The 13,741-nt window shown below is 45.7% G+C and overlaps 1 protein-coding gene across 2 annotated transcripts in view; it reads left to right on the forward strand.

Moving 5' to 3' along the window:
• MYO7A (myosin VIIA) overlaps positions 1-13,741 on the forward strand; it is a 183,702-nt gene that overhangs the window by 108,380 nt on the left and 61,581 nt on the right. For both annotated transcript variants that reach the window (XM_079973282.1, XM_079973283.1), the window contains 6 exons: positions 790-948; positions 2,472-2,564; positions 5,353-5,447; positions 7,871-7,955; positions 10,590-10,808; positions 13,405-13,512. In XM_079973282.1, the coding sequence (XP_079829408.1) occupies positions 790-948; positions 2,472-2,564; positions 5,353-5,447; positions 7,871-7,955; positions 10,590-10,808; positions 13,405-13,512 (759 nt within the window). The remainder of the gene's footprint in view (positions 1-789; positions 949-2,471; positions 2,565-5,352; positions 5,448-7,870; positions 7,956-10,589; positions 10,809-13,404; positions 13,513-13,741) is intronic.

A 13,741-nucleotide genomic window follows, 5' to 3' on the forward strand; every position in this document is an offset into this window, starting at 1 on the left:
AATCAAAAGCATCCATTCTTTGGCGATCAGCCTTCTTTATGGTCCACCTCTCACTTCCATACATCACTACTGGGAAAACCATAGCTTGAACTAGACAGACCTTTGTCGGCAAGGTGATGTCTCTGCTTTTTAAGATGCTGTCTAGGTTTGTCATCGCTTTTCTCCCAAGAAGCAGGTGTCTTTTAATTTCATGACTGCTGTCACCTTCTGCAGTGATCATGGAGCCCAAGAAAGTAAAATCTCTCACTGCCTCCATTTCTTCCCCTTCTATTTGCCAGCGGCCATGATCTTTGTTTTTTTGATGTTGAGCTTTAGACCATATTTTGCGCTCTCCTCTTTCACCCTCATTAAAAGGTTCTTTAATTCCTCCTCACTTTCTGCCATCAAGGTTGTGTCATCTGCATATCTGAGGTTGTCGATATTGGGTTGTTAAGTACCAACAAATAAACAAATGTGCCATGCTCTTCACTCAAATGCATTAACTTGTTTGACCTTTGTATTCTTGCCATTTTCCTCTCCTACAGACTCTTACCTTACAGCTAAAAAAAAAAAAAATCCCACAGAACTGGAAGGGGCTCTCAGAGGACATCCAGCCCAACCCCTTGCCTTCAGAAATGTCCTCCTTTGTGACCTCTGCATGTACCACTATATATTTTTTGCCCATTTATTCTGTTACAAAGCATTTTTGGTTGTCAAGCGTCCTCCCCCAGAGAAATCTTTAAGCTCATAAGCTCAGGAGCTAACGGGTAAAATCATTGACACTGAGGTCATTTCCCCCCATCACTGCAGTTGTTTGACCGGGAGCTCTGTGTCCGCCAGCTGAGGTATTCTGGCATGATGGAAACCATCCGGATCCGCCGGGCTGGCTACCCCATCCGCTACACTTTCGTGGAGTTTGTGGACCGGTACCGAGTGCTTATGCCTGGGGTGAAGCCAGCATACAAGCAGGTACAGCTGAAAATGATCCTCGTAGCTCTAAAGAGAGATATCCTGTGGCATTAATAAGGATGCTGAGAGCAGGGCTGGCTCACACTTGAGGCAAGGTGAGGCAGCTACCTTAGGTGGCAAGATCCACAGGACCAGTAGAACTGGCCTCCAACGAATGTATTACTCGCTAACTACAGCGGCAGCAACAGCTACAGCACGCTCCCTGGATGCCGGATTTGCTGCTATTATTATTATTATTATTACAGTGGTACCTTGGTTCTCAAACTTAATCTGTTCCGGAAGTCTGTTCCAAAACCAAAGCATTCCAAAACCAAGATGTGCTTTCCCATAGAAAGTAATGCAAAACGGATTAATCCGTTCCAGACTTTTAAAAACAACCCCTAAAGCAGCAATCTAACACGAATTTTGCTATCTAACGAGACCACTGATCTATAAAATGAAAGCAATAAACAATGTACTGCAGTCACACAATCAAATCAGTAGCTGAACTGGGTTCCACACAGTCACAAAAACAAAGCAAAAAGAACTGTAAAAAGAAAAACACAAAGTAAATAGCAAAAACAGATATCAGTGTAACACTCCAAACAGAAGTATGGCACTCAAATCAGAACCATAACACTCAAAATGGAAGCGTGGCACTCAAATCGGAAGCGTAACACTCAAAACGGAGCATGTTTGGCTTCCGAAAAAAGTTTGCAAACCAGAACACTTCCTTCTTGGTTTGCAGTGTTTGGGTTCCAAGTTGTTTGAGTACCAAGGCATTTGAGAACCAAGGTACCACTGTATTATTATTATAACTTACTGAATTTATATACCGCCCTATACTCAGGGGTCTCAGGACAGTTCACAGAATAAAACCAAGATATAAAACCACAAAATAAATAATAAAAATAAAAACAATAACCCAATAGCCTCCCCACACAAAAAAAAACACATTTTAAAAAGGGTATAGGATGTGTAGATCAGGTCAGGCAAAGGCCTGGTTAAAAAGGAACGTTTTTGCCTGGCGCCTGTATAATGAAGGCGCCAGGTGAGCTTTGCTGGGGAGAGCAATCCACAGATGGGGAGCTACTGCAGAGAAGGCCCTGTTCTCATGTTCCCACCCTCCGGACCTCTTGAGGAGGAGCACACAAAGAAGGGCCTCAGAAGATGATCTCAGGGTCTGGGTAGGTTCATATGGGAAGAGGCAGTCCTTGAAGTATTGCAGTCCTGAGCTGTTTAGTTCCTGTTGTAGATCTTCACTCGCCCCTTCTTCCCTGACCAGGAGTGGGGGTCATTTTGTGGTTTGCCTCAGGTGCCAAAACATCTTAGGCCAGTCTCGACAAAGAGTCTAGCGGTATCCGTAGTAATGCTACAACATTTCCCCCCTAAACGTGACGCATGCCATGTTGATAATTATATTGTTTGGACGATGGAAGCTTTCCTATCTTCTACCCTGCGAAATCACTTTGGGACGTTTTATGAGGAGTGATTGATGAATGGGATTAAGTAAAAGCAATGAAAACCCCCACCATGTCTTCCAGGGGGACTTGTGTGGGACTTGCCAGCGCATCGCTGAAGCCGTGTTGGGCAGAGACGATGACTGGCAGATTGGCAAGACGAAGATTTTCCTGAAGGTAAGATAGCAAGCAGGTTTGGGGGGGGCATATGCCCGGAAGCAGAACGTGTGTGTTTGGCAGCTAGCTGATATCTCAAATGGGGCAACAGCCACCATTTAGCTATTGTTTTCAAGGCTGAGATGCTATCAAAGCACCGAGATTCTTCCCCACAAAGTTTCCCCAGTGACCAGAAATGCCATCGTAACACCAAAAAGAAACAAACAAGGAAAGCTTTGCCGTTTTCAGTTTTCCAACCAAACAAATGCTTACTCTAGGGACTTTTTATGGTTCTGTAGGGAACTGGTGCTTTCCACACGAAGAAGCATGAAATAATAGGCGAGAAATAAACCTCTTCTGTACAGGAGTGTTGCCTCTGTTTTAATCACCTCTCCACTGTTATCTGTACACTTCTTTTTTTAAAGGATGTTCCTGCCTGATGCTTAGTTAGTTAAGTGTTAAGTGTTCCAGTCCATTCCTCCAGAGAGCCTTATCAGGGCTGTGCAGTTGCATGAGGAGGAAATGGGGAAACGAGCTTGTCAAAAAGTCTTCTTTGGGTTGGGTCAATCTGGAAGCAGGCAAGGCTATATCCCAGACTTGACATCAGTGGCCCAAGGAAGAAATCAAACAGCAAAGGTCAAGGGAAGAAAATCCTTAAAGCAGCGATTCCTAAAATTGAGAGCTGGGGTTCAGTTTACAGTATTTTTTGCTCTATAAGACTCACTTCCCCTCCTAAAAAGTAAGGGGAAATGTGTGTGCGTCTTATGGAGCGAATGCAGGTTGCGCAGCTATCCCAGAAGCCAGAACATCAAGAGGGATTGCTGCTTTCGCTGCACAGCAATCCCTCTTGCTGTTCTGGCTTCTAAAATTCAGAATATTTTTTTTCTTGTTTTCCTCCTCCAAAAACTAGGTGCATCTTATGGTCTGGTGCGTCTTATAGAGCGAAAAATACAGTACTTTCAAAAAAACCCAAACATTTGCTTCTACATGTTTCCTGTTTCCTCCTTCCCTTAAAATTAGGGGACTGCGCAATGGTCAATTCCAAAATTCCCAGAAGTTCCTAAAAGTTCTTCAAATGGTGTGTGAGAAATGGGCTTGCCCCCAAAATCTTTTGTACATGCTCCATTGCAAGCACAGAAAACATTGCAAAAACACTTGAAGTTAGGGAATACATTTTGTCCCATTAGAATTTTAATGCAAACCCACCAGGCTTCCCAAAGCAGTCATGCAAACCCTTAAAATCGCTTTTGGGTGGTTGCTTTTAGGAGCTTTTAACTGTTTTTTGAAGGTTGTTTGTGGAGTTTTAAATTGCTTTGTTTATTATTATTTTTATTATTATTATTATTATTATTATTATTATTAACAACAACAACAACAAAAACATTTTAATTTATATGCTGCACATCTGGCTTGGTTTCCCCAGCCACTCTGGGTGGCTTTCAAGATACAGTGGTACCTCGGATTTTGAACGTAGTCTGTTCCAGAAGACCATTCAAGTTCTGAAACATTCGAAAACTGAAAACTCAATAGCCAACAGCTAGGCCTCAGGATCTTAAACTCAGCAGATGCTGCACAGCATGTTCAACTTCTGAGGCCTGTTCGAAAACTGAAGCGTTTACTTCCATGTTTATGGCATTTGAAAACCAAAATGTTCGTCAGCGGAGACATTCGAAAACCATAGAATCATAGAATCATAGAATAGAATCATAGACTCATAGAGTTGGAAGAGACCACAAGGACCATCGAGTCCAACCCCCTGCCAAGCAGGAAACACCATCAGAGCACTCCTGACATATGGTTCTCAAGCCTCTGCTTAAAGAGGTACCTCTGTATATAAAAACATAACATCACACATTAAAAAACAAACTATCCTATACAGTCGTACCTCCTCTGGATATGTAAACTCTGGGATGCAAACATGGCAAACCCGGAAGTATTTTTCTGGGTTTCACCACACGCTCATGCGCAGAAGCGCTAAACCATGCTGCACACATGTGCCGGAATGGTCCTCAGGATGAGGCCAGACCTCCGGAACGGATCCTGTTCACAACCGGAGGTACCACTGTGCAAACAACAAACAAACCAATAAATTTATAACAGCAATAACAGTAGTTACAGGTAGGTAGCTGTATTGGTCTGCCATAGTCAAAACAAAATTTAAAAATTCCTTCCAGTAGCACCTTAAAGACCAACTAAGTTTGTTATTTGTATGAGCTTTTGTGTGCATGCACACTTTAGGGAAGCTTTTAATGCTTGATGTATTGCTGTATTTTATTATTTGGTTGGAAGCCGCCCATAGTGGCTGGGAAAGCCCAGCCAGATGGGCGGGGTATAAATTATTATTATTATTATTATTATTATTATTATTATTATTATTATTCAATAATAACAATTACAATAAACAGCTTATAGTTATACCCAAATTAAAATAACCACCAACCCCAACTAAACATTTAACCAGCCCAACAAAATCAAAACAGAGGAACCAAAATTAGAACCATTTAAAACATTTTTTAAAAATTGAGACACTTGCCCCAACCCAAGACTTGTTCCAGCAATGTCCCTCTGGCATTCCAGGAGCCTCTTTCACCTGTTCAAGGTGAGTCTGGGCCAGGTGGAAATGGACCTTGTGGCAGGGAGTGGTCTTCCTTCCCGTAGAGCAGCAATGTATTGGTATTGACGTGTTCGCTGCTGTAAGGGAAGGGCAGGATAGGCAATTAATAAGTATATAAGAATAAAAGAAACGAATTCCCTGCTGTCTTGTGAAGTTCCAGAAGCGAGTGGCCTGCTGATGTGTTCTTCTCCTCAGGATCACCACGATATGCTGCTGGAGATAGAGAGAGACAAGGCCATCACGGACAAAGTCATTCTCATCCAGAAAGTGGTCCGTGGATTTAAGGACAGGTAGGATGTTTGGCTGGAGACAACAGCTCTTACTAACATTTCTTCTTTTTATTTATAATAAATTTTCATTAGATTTTCCACAGTGATAACACAAACCACAAAGCAAAATGATACACAAAAACAGAAAAAGAAAAGGAAGGAAGAAGACAGAAGGGGGAACAATAAACAGATAAACAATAACAACAAACGTAATTCTTCACAAATCCAACCTTTTAAACATCTTGGTTGACTTCCTCAAATCCCTCCCTTCTAAGTTTCCTTGTAATTAAAGGTAATATCATTATTAAACTAAAACAATTTCCAATTATAGTCCATCTTCTTCACTTTTCTTAACATTCTAAATCTCATTTATTTAATTATAACTTAGTTTAATCCTAGGCCTATTTGTTTCTTTAAAGTAATTTCTAATTTTTTATATTACAATAATTATTCAAATAGTCCTTGAATTTCCTCTAGTCCTCTTGAAACTCCTCTTCTTTCTGGTCGCGGATTCTTCCAGTCAGGTCAGCTAGCTCCGAAAAGTCCATCATCTTCATCTGCCAATCTTCCACTGTTTTTAGCGAGTAATATTTGGGCCTGGCATGCTCTGGTCCATGGGGTCACGAAGAGTCGGACACGACTAAACGACTAAACAACAACAACAAAAATATTTGGGCAGCCGTTGTGGCATACAAAAATAATTTAACATCTTTCTTGGGCAATTCTAAACCTGTTATTCCAAGAAGAAAGGCCTCTGGTTTCTTAATAAATGTATATTTCAGCATTTTTTTCAGTTCATTATAAATCTTCTCCCAGAAGTCTTTCACCTTGGGACAAGTCCACCACATATGGAAAAAAGTACCTTCTTTTTCTTTACATTTCCAAGAAAGGTTATCACTATTGCTCTCTCACTAACATTTCTTCGTGGTGAAGCCGTAGGTAGAAAAAGTGGGCAAGGAGGGAAACAGATTTCTTCTTGCTGGTGAGAGCCAGTGTGGTGTAGTGGTTAAGAGCGGTGGCCTCGTAATCTGGTGAACCGGGTTCGCTTCCCCGCTCCTCCACATGCAGCTGCTGGGTGACCTTGGGCCAGTCACACTTCTTTGAAGTCTCTCAGCCCCACTCACCTCACAGAGTGTTTGTTGTGGGGGAGGAAGGGAAAGGAGAATGTTAGCCACTTTGAGACTCCTTAAAGGGAGTGAAAGGCGGGATATCAAATCCAAACTCTTCTTCTTCGCCTTCAGGCGAAGATTATGCATGGGCAGACAATGATACTTGGAATGTATTTGTCGAAACCATAGTGCCACATAGATTAACTTATAAACAATATGTTTATTCATCCACATATATACTATATAGTTTTGTAGCGTTGAGTACATCTTTTGTTATTTTGTTATTGCCGTTTTCCTCTGTTTTTTAAAAAATGTTTCCAATGTATTCTCTTCCTCTCTTCTCGTTTTCGATTCTTTCCTTCTTTCCCTTCTTTATTTACTTTAATTTACTATAATCACCTCAATTTTATTTTTTAAAACAATTAAAAATCCCCGAGCTTGCGAAACATCTTTAATCGGTCTCCTTAACCAGAGAGGGCATGGCATGCAAACAGGGTGTCTTTCCACCTTGAACCGCTTGGGTTGTTAGCAAACTTGGCCACCTAACTGCTCATCCCTGACTCCAGATCAATTATGTACAAGTTGAAAAATGCGGGTCCCCAAACCTATCCTCAGGGGATATATCCCTCATCTATCGGAAGGACTGCCTGTTTATTCCTACTGCCTTTCCGAAACAAGGCACAAGATGAAACAGAGCGGCATCCTTTGAATTTTGCGCTAACAGATTGAGGCTGAATCCTGACAAGACAGAAGTACTGTTTTTGGGGGGACAGGAGGCAGGCAGGTGTTTATATCATTGCGACCTGCCCATGGACTTTATGGTGGGAGGCAGATAAGAAATTGAATAAACCAATGTCAAAGTAGAACAGGCCTATACAGTACCCCTAAAAATGGCTTTGGGGCTAGTTAATGAAGTGAGGCCTCTTTCCCTACACCTTTGAGTTAATATGTAAAGGAACGGGTCAGCAAAAACAATTGTTCAGGCTTCTTGCTCAAGAATAAATTTCTTATTTGTTCTTTGGACTCTTGTTTCCTGAAAGCGCCTGCTCTCGAAGGTTTGAATTCGGTCAAAGATTGCTTCCCCTTTCAGCATCCAAACACCAATGGAGCAATGCTCTATAGACATGAGGGTACAATTTGTTTCCTATTTGTAGTTTTAATGTGAAATCAGAAATGTGCTTTGAAAGAGATTGTGAGCTGTACGTGACAATAGAGCGATTGTATTTGTCCACCTCTCTGAGGTAATCCATAAAGAATTGCGTTTCTTCCTGGGTCAGGGCTTCAAAACAAAGAGTGCACGAGGAGAAAAATGGATTGTAATTGTCTCTTCCCCAGGTCCAATTTCCTGAAAGTGAGGAATGCAGCTCTGATGATCCAGCGGACCTGGAGGGGGCATAATTGTCGAAGAAATTATGATGCTGTAAGTATGCCTGACCAAGGGACGCAGGTGGCGCTGTGGGTTAAAGCCTCAGTGCCTAGGACTTGCCGATCGAAAGGTCGGCGGTTCGAATCCCTGCGGCGGGGTGCGCTCCCGCTGCTCGGTCCCAGCGCCTGCCAACCTAGCAGTTCGAAAGCACCTCCGGGTGCAAGTAGATAAATAGGGACCGCTTACCAGCGGGAAGGTAAACGGTGTTTCCGTCTGCGGCTCTGGCTCGCCAGAGCAGCAATGTCACGCTGGCCACGTGACCCGGAAGTGTCTCCGGACAGCACTGGCCCCTGGCCTCTTAAGTGAGATGGGCGCACAACCCCAGAGTCTGTCAAGACTGGCCCGTACGGGCAGGGGTACCTTTACCTTTACCTTTACCTAAGTATGCCTGAAGCATATAGGATCCTGGACCGATTGCCTAACCAGCGGCGGAGCAAGCTGATCAGGCACCTGGGGCAGTGCGCATGCCCTGTGCCCAGGGTCGGGGCCAGCTGCCTGCGGGCCTTGTGCCCATGGGGCGTGGCCAGACAGGGCAGTACACTCCAAGGAATCTGCCTGTCTCCTCCCACTTAGCCTGCCTATAGCTGAGGAAGAGGCAGCGGGCAAACCGTTTGGGGCAGCACGGAGCCTACGGGCGTCCAAGCCACCGTATCACTCCCAGGAGAGATGCGTGACTCGGGCTCACTGCAGGTCCCGTGGTGAGTGTTGCCTGGCCTTTTGTCACCCCCTCAGTGGTGACACCCGGGGCAGTCCGCCCCCACTGCACCTCCCTTCCTTCTCCCCGCGGCCCAGTCCCCTGCATTCTTTGCTTCACCCACGCTACCACTGTTCGCATTAGAGCTCAAAACCACAGAGCCCAGGACTTGCCGATCAGAAGGTCGGCGGTTCAAATCCCCGCGACGGGGTGAGCTCCCGTTGCTCAGTCCCTGCTCCTGCCAAACTAGCAGTTCGAAAGCACGTCGACGTGCAAGTAGATAAATAGGTACCGCTCCAGCGGGAAGGTAAACGGCGTTTCCGTGCGCTGCTCTGGTTCACCAAAAGCGGCTTAGTCATGCTGGCCACATGACCCAGAAGCTGTACCCCGGCTCCCTTGGCCAGTAAAACGAGATGAGTGCCGCAACTCCAGAGTCGTCCTCAACTGGACCTAATGGTCAGGGTCCCTTTACCTTTTTAAATGACCCTCCATTCGCCATACATCTTACCCAAGTTGCCCCTCCCCCATTCTCACTCTTCTCCCCAGCCCCCCCCCTCACTCACCAAACCCCCATTCCCCTTGGACTCCATCAACCCTCCTCCAACCCATTCCTCTTACAGCTCCCCCTCTCCTCTCTCAGGTCACCCAAACTTCTTCTTTTTTAAAATCATTTTTATTAAGCTTTCCATTTTAACAATCCAATCAAATCACATTAAATATTCCAAATTATACATATGCATATCAGATAATCCAAATATTCTGCCGAATTATATATTTTTTTATTATTGGGACTTCCCATGCTTCAAGTTTGGGGGGCTCTGATCATCTCATATCTCTGCTGCTTTTAATAGTCATTTCCAATGGTTCCTCTAATTCTTCCTGTTGTTAACCTTCCTTCTTCCACGGCCTCTGAGTTGTTCCCACAAGCGAGTTGAAATAAGGAATGATGTGTTTCTGTGTGGATTTTATGTGTATGATACCCCTCTGTGCATTTGCGGCATCTCATCACACGCTGGTATTACTGCCAAATCAATCCAAAAGTCTTTTTGCTGCTGGCAGCCGCCTCACGTCACCGAAACTTACAACTCACCCAGAGCCTGCGGGCGCCCAAACCACCGTGTCACTCCCAGGAAAGACGCGTGGCTCAGGCACTCTGCAGGCCCTGCGGTGAGTGAGGCCCGACATTTTGTCAGCCACCCTCAGTGGTGACACCCAAGGTGGCCCGCTCCCACTGCACCCCAATTCCTCCGCCCCTGTGCCTACCCAGCCCAGGATTGCCTATGGCTGACTAGCCATGGCTCCCCAAAGTCTCAGCATGGTCTAGATCAAGACTGAGACAACCCACAATGTGTCTTCACACACATACCCCCCCCAAGGCTGAATTGCACCTTTAGAACAGAGGTGCTCCTCTAGACTACAGCAGGGATGGAAATAATGAATGGGGTAAGGGATGTGGGTGGCGCTGTGGGTTAAACCACAGAGCCTAGAAGGTCGGCGGTTCGAATCCCTGCAACAGGGTGAGCTTCCATTCCTCGGTCCCAGCTCCTGCCAACCTAGCAGTTTGAAAGCACACCAAAGTGCAAGTAGATAACTAGGTACCACTCCGGTGGGAAGGTAAACGGCGTTTCCATGCGCTGTTCTGGTTCGCCAGAAGTGGCTTAGTCATGCTGGCCACATGACCCGGAAGCTGTACGCCGGCTCCCTTGGCCAGTAAAGCGAGATGAGTGCCGCAACCCCAGAGTCGGTCATGACTGGACCTAATGGTCAGGGGTCCCTTTACCTTTACCTTAAGGACCCATAGCTTAGTGGAAGAGCATCTGCTTTGAATGCAGAAGGCCGCAGGTTCGATCCCCGGGTTAATTTAGATCAGTGCACTTTATGTCAGTTGTTTGCGTGTAGGAATTGCTCTCTGAATTTCTCCCCCACCCCAACAGATGAGGATCGGCTTCCTGAGGCTGCAGGCCCTCTACCGGTCCCGCAAGCTGCACAAGAGGTACCACATGGCCCGCAAGCGCATCATCGAGTTCCAAGCCAAGTGCCGGGGGTTCTTGGTGCGCAGAGCCTTCCGCCATCGCCTCTGGGCTGTCTTCACCATCCAAGCCTATGCCAGGGGAATGATCGCTCGACGCCTCTATAAGCGGTTGAAGGGAGAGGTAAGTGTGCTTCTTGCTTTGCCCCTAAAGGCCATCCTGAGGCGTATTTCTATTTTTTTAATTTACTAGGGTCTGCTCCCCTGCTCTCTCCACTCGCCAGCCCTGCCTTCCCTCTTTCCCCACACCTGGCCAACCCCAGAGCACCTCCCCCTTCATTAAACATCCCCCCTGTGCCACCTGCTTACCCATGCTGCTTGCTCACTCACTCAGTTGCCTGCCTGCTGGTCTGACCTTACACTGAACTGCAGCGTGACGACCACCTTACATGTTTGTTTATATAGAAAGATACCTTATTCATCCTTCACTATAAGGTCCCAAGGTGGGCCACAAAAACATATATCAGTCACAAAAACAAATACAACTGTTCCAAATGGAACAGAAAAATAGTAATTTAATGAAAGAGGTGCATCTCATAAAACAAAAATGCATTTCAGTTCAGCGGAGTATATTGTTGGGAGGGGCTGTGAAGCTGAATGGTGTCTGTGATAGATATTTTAGGTATGGGATATCCTAGGGTTCGATGAGGGCCGGCGTGGTGTTTTAGTTTTAGTTTTAGTATGTTTCCGAGCACAATTCAAAGTATTGGTGCTGACCTTTAAAGCCCTAAACAGCCTCGGTCCAGTAGACCTGAAGGACCGTCTCCACCCCCATTATTCAGCCCGGACGCTGAGAGCCTTCTGGCAGTTCCCTCGCTGCAAGAAGCTAAGTTACAGGGAACCAGGCAGAGGGCCTTCTCAGTAGTGGCACCCGCCCTGGGGAATGCCCTCCCCCCAGATGTCAAAGAGAAAAACAGCTACCAGATTTTTAGAAGACATCTGAAGGCAGCTCTGTTTAGGGAAGCTTTTAATGTTTAATAGGTTATTGTATTTTAATACTCCTTTGGAAGCCAACCAGAATGACTGGAGAAACCCAGCCAAATGGGCGGGGTATAAATAAATTAGTAGTAGTAGTTAATGTTGAACTAGGACCTGGAGGAGCCAGGTTCTGTGAGCCACTTGGTCACAGAACCGTAGAATTGTACAGTTGGAAGGGGCCCGAGGGTCATCTAGTCCAACCCCTTGCAGTGAAGGAATCACAGCTAACCCACTCCTCCTGGTACCCACTCCTCAGTGTCCAGTCAAGTCCCTGACATCTGCCCCCACTTCATGGGTGATTCCCGCCCCCTAAAACAAAATTGCTTTCTGTTCCACCAGGGGAAAGATATTGAGTTTACATACCTTCTCTCCAGCGGAGAGAAAATTAGTTGGGGAAAGGAGATTTTGGGTACTCAGATGGTTTGTGGGGAAAGTATGTCCCCCCCCCCAGTACAGTTGTCATCAAATGCCAAGTCACCACAGCCTTCATTTCATATGTCTCCTGCCTCATATCTTTTTTTAAAAATGATTTTTTATTACGTTTTCCACTTTTATCACGATCACATTTTGTTGCATAATTCTGTAACTTAATACATTACTCTATAAGAGCATCGACCTCCTTCCCTCCCCCTTTCTGACTTCTGCACATCTTTCTGTATATTTCGCATTTCTATAAAGCCACTCCCGACATAAGGAGGGGGGGTTGCGGGCTCACGCCCCACCTACAGCCTCGCGGGGCTGGCTGCAGCCCGGCGGGACTTGGGAACCCCGGGATTCATCATTCACCACGCCAGCCAATCGGCTGGCGGCGGGGGCGGGCTTAGAAGAGTGCATTTAAGGTCGGGGCAGCCCGTGCTCGCCCCTTTCTTTTCTTTCTTTTCTTTCTTTCTATAATCACGTTTACCTTCTATCTTATTATAACTTTTCACCTTGTTATCGGTAAATCTGTTCCTTATATTTACATTACAAAACATTTCAGTTCAAACCTACAAACGTTTTCCGATGTTTACAATTAGTATAAATTTGTTCCAGTCCTTTCGAAACAGTTCGTCACGCTGATTCCGGTTCTTCCCCATCAACTTGGCCATCTCTACATACTCCACCATCTTCGCCTGCCAGTCTTCCAGTGTTGGAAGTTCCTGCTCTTTCCATTTTTGTTCATTTCATATGTCTCCTGCCTCATATCTAGCTTGTTCTCCCTGGTTGCCATTTACCTTCTAAACTGCAGGCTGGGTAATGAATGGAGCAACCCATTCAAGCAGTGCTTCTCGGCTAGGACCCTCGTACCTACGGGACCACCTCTCCCGATATGCCCCACGGAGGACCTTAAAGTCCATTTCTGCAACACCCTAGAGGTCCCGGGCCCTAAGGAAGTCCGATTAGCCTCAACCAGAGCCAGGGCCTTCTCAACACTGGCCCCGGCCTGGTGGAACGCTCTGCCTCATGAGACCAGGGCCCTGCAGGATCTGATTTCTTTCCGCAGGGCCTGCAAGACAGAGTTGTTCCACCTGGCCTTTGGCTCAGAATCAGTTTGATCCCCTCCCCCTTTTTCTTTTTCCTTTCTCCTCCTATGATGAGATTGCTCCCTAATTGTTTTAATGTTGTATCTTAATCTTTTAAATTGTATTTTAATCAGCTTGTTTTTATTATTGGTTGTTAGCCGCCCTGAGCCCGGTCTTGGCTGGGGAGGGTGGGATATAAATAAAAATTTATTATTATTATTCTGAATTTCCTTCCCCCAGTACCGCCGCCGCCTGGAAGCAGAAAAACTCCGCCTCCTGGAAGAGGAACGCCTGAGGAAGGAGATGAGTGCCAAGAAAGCGAAAGAGGAAGCGGAGAAGAAACACCAAGTGGGTTGACGCTTCTGTTCTGTATCCCTTTTTTTATGGTGCAGAATCCACCATTTCTGGGTGTCCCTAGTTCTCATATTAGTTGACAGAGCCCTTAAGAACTTGGGACCGGAAGAGGAGTTTGGATTTGATATCCCGCTTTATCACTACCCTAAGGAGTCTCAAAGCGGCTAACATTCTCCTTTCCCTTCCTCTCCCACAACAAACACTCTGTGAGGTGAGTGAGGCT

The sequence above is a fragment of the Podarcis cretensis genome, assembly GCF_951804945.1.
Source record: "Podarcis cretensis genome assembly, chromosome: 4".
Classification (NCBI taxonomy): Eukaryota; Metazoa; Chordata; class Lepidosauria; order Squamata; family Lacertidae; genus Podarcis; species Podarcis cretensis.